General features: G+C 71.0%; 1 protein-coding gene across 7 annotated transcripts in view; it reads left to right on the top strand.

Annotated features, from left to right (window-relative positions):
* The first annotated feature begins 6 nt into the window (after positions 1–6).
* KANSL3 (KAT8 regulatory NSL complex subunit 3) overlaps positions 7–262 on the top strand; it is a 27,733-nt gene continuing 27,477 nt past the window's right edge. For all 7 annotated transcript variants that reach the window (XM_035898878.1, XM_035898875.1, XM_035898877.1 and 4 more), the window contains exon 1: positions 7–251. In XM_035898878.1, coding sequence (XP_035754771.1) covers positions 19–251 — 233 coding nt within the window. In that variant the 5' untranslated portion in view covers positions 7–18. The remainder of the gene's footprint in view (positions 252–262) is intronic.

The raw sequence follows: 262 nt of genomic DNA, 5'->3' as shown, positions 1-262 counted from the left end.
GCGGCGGGCGGTAGGGCCATGTCGCAGCGCGGGGGGGATCGCGACCGAGATCGCGATCGCGAGCTTCAGTGGTCGGCGCGAAGGATGGGGACGTCGTTGTTACTGCAGCTGTCGGCGCACGAGCGGGAATTGGACCTGGTCTGCTTGGACCACAGCTACGCCAAACCCTGGAGCGCCCACCCGGACGCCAGCGCCGCTCGTCCCACCCGCATGCTCTTCCTCACACCGCGGCGGCAGCCCCGCACCGCCCTCTGAGCCCCCG

This window comes from Egretta garzetta, unplaced genomic scaffold (assembly GCF_000687185.1).
Source record: "Egretta garzetta isolate BGI_Z169 unplaced genomic scaffold, ASM68718v1 scaffold238, whole genome shotgun sequence".
NCBI lineage: Eukaryota > Metazoa > Chordata > Aves > Pelecaniformes > Ardeidae > Egretta > Egretta garzetta.
Note: the sequence above shows the minus strand (reverse complement) of the source record. Positions and strands in the feature narration are given on the sequence as shown.